General features: G+C 50.6%; 1 protein-coding gene across 1 annotated transcript; it reads right to left on the reverse strand.

Moving 5' to 3' along the window:
- Window positions 1–299: 299 nt before the first annotated feature.
- LOC124653977 (Werner Syndrome-like exonuclease) lies at window positions 300–977 on the reverse strand. The gene has a single exon (XM_047193028.1). The coding sequence runs from the start codon at window positions 975–977 to the stop codon at window positions 300–302; it is 678 nt and encodes a 225-aa protein (XP_047048984.1).
- Between the last annotated feature and the right edge of the window lie 929 nt (window positions 978–1,906).

The following is a 1,906-nucleotide window of genomic DNA, read 5'->3' on the forward strand; positions in this document are numbered from 1 at the left end:
TGGTGAAGAAACAAGTGCCAAATCTGGAGAGCAAAGTAGTAATTTGAAACATCCTATGTTGATAATTGAAAGAAGCGCCGACATGCATGACATGAATAAAATTAACTGGCACTCCAGCCCAAATGTTGAGTAAAAGGAGTCCTAATCATCACAAATGTCTGTCTGCTTCCGTTGATTCATTACAGATCCATAAACTCGTAAACCATAGTTCTGCTTAATTCTACATGATCACGAAGACACGAACGCACTAGCAAGGTAGAAGGTAGAGTTTGCAGGAACCACGCCGTGCGTCCATTACCTCAGTCCTCGTCAGAGGCGTAGTCAGAGGTGTAGTCCTCGGCAGCGGTAAGGCAGTGTGCAGGAGGCTGAGGAGGGTAGTCGCCGGTGAGCAGCTTCCGGCCGATCTCGAAGGAGGCGAAGGCGTCGATGCAGGCGTAGTTGATCTGCTCGTCCGAGAGGCGGTAGACGTCCCACGGGCCCACCCTCACCTTCTGTGGCTTCTCGATGTTGGCCCCCAAGACGGCGCTCGCGATGGCCTTGAGCCCGGCCTTGGCGAGCTCCGGCCTATGCATCCCTCGAGCAGCAAGGTCGCGCAGGTCGATGGTGTTGGCCACCTGGAGGTGGTGGTCTTTGCTGAGGAGGTTGGCGTCCCCCTGCACGGCGACGCCGACGAAACGGAAGCTGCGGTCGGCCAGGAACTCCGCCAGGGCGTCGGGGATGTAGTCGGCGTGGAGGAGCTGGAAAATGAGGCAGCGGCGGCCGACGCAGAGCTGCAGGAGCGCCACGGGGTTCTGCACGCGGCTGAAGCTGGGGCGCCACTCCACGTCCAACCCGACGATGAGCTTGTGGTAGACCCAGCGGTACATGTAGCGGATCTCCCGGAGCCAGCGCTTGACGGCTGTGCCGGAGGACGTGACGGTGGTCTTGATGGTCTGCCCCTCAAAGGCGACATACGTGACGTACGTCTCGGCCGCCATTGGCTGATGCTTCTTGCGAGAGCGAGACGGCGAGGGAAGTGTAGGATACTGGAAAGATGGATAGGATCGGTGGGGTGGAGAAGAAGGAAGACGAGACGAAAGACAAGAACGGCGTCGAGAAGCACAGCGTGGAGCGAGGGGTATTGTTATGAGATATCTTAACGTAGAAGTCCTTAAACTATTGAATATTCAAGCAAAGCAAAAGTATCCAAATCGAGATGCAGACAACTAGTGGTACACCTAGTGTTTCTTGGAATGCCTTTGAATTTGTAAACGGAAACAAGAGGGGTTTTTCTGAAAGAGAGGCTGGGAAACTTGTATGCCCTCCTGCTTCCTTGCTGCCCTGGTACTGTAGCTGTGTACGAGCAGATCGGCTAGTACTGTGTCTGTGACAGTGCCAGTGCAGTGGCAGGACCAGACATGGAGGGAAGAAGGAATCAAGCTGTCAGGCGAGGCGCTTGACCAGTCTTTTCGCTTTGGCATGGTCAACAAAAATAAAGCACTTCTTGTCGGATTTGACCCCACGGATGACCCGCATGTCATTTGTGGTGTCGACGATAATGGAGAAAATTGCACAAACCAGTAACTTTTATAGGGATTGTTGCACATACCAGTGACTTTAAATTTTGGTTGCAGAGACTAGTGACTCTAGCAGTAATTAGTTGGAAACAGCTCTAATAATAGATTATATGCAATTAAACAACATGCTTGCCCTTGGAAACTGCCATAGCCTTTGCCCTTTCCACCTGGCAGCCAATTGGTACCGAATATTTTCACATCTTTAAATATAATAATCATTAGAAAAAGGAAAAAAAATATAAAATTAATGTCTTGATTGTGTAATAAAACACAAGCAATATAGCTTCATATATGATAGTGACATATCAGAAATAGTGTCGTCGTGGTGAACAGACAGATGTCATAGGATG

The sequence above is a fragment of the Lolium rigidum genome, chromosome 1 (genome assembly GCF_022539505.1).
Source record: "Lolium rigidum isolate FL_2022 chromosome 1, APGP_CSIRO_Lrig_0.1, whole genome shotgun sequence".
Classification (NCBI taxonomy): domain Eukaryota; kingdom Viridiplantae; phylum Streptophyta; class Magnoliopsida; order Poales; family Poaceae; genus Lolium; species Lolium rigidum.

Coding starts and splice junctions, on each gene's coding strand:
- LOC124653977 (XM_047193028.1), bottom strand. CDS start 977: ATGGCGGCCGAGACGTACGTCACGTATGTCGCCTTTGAGGGGCAGACC.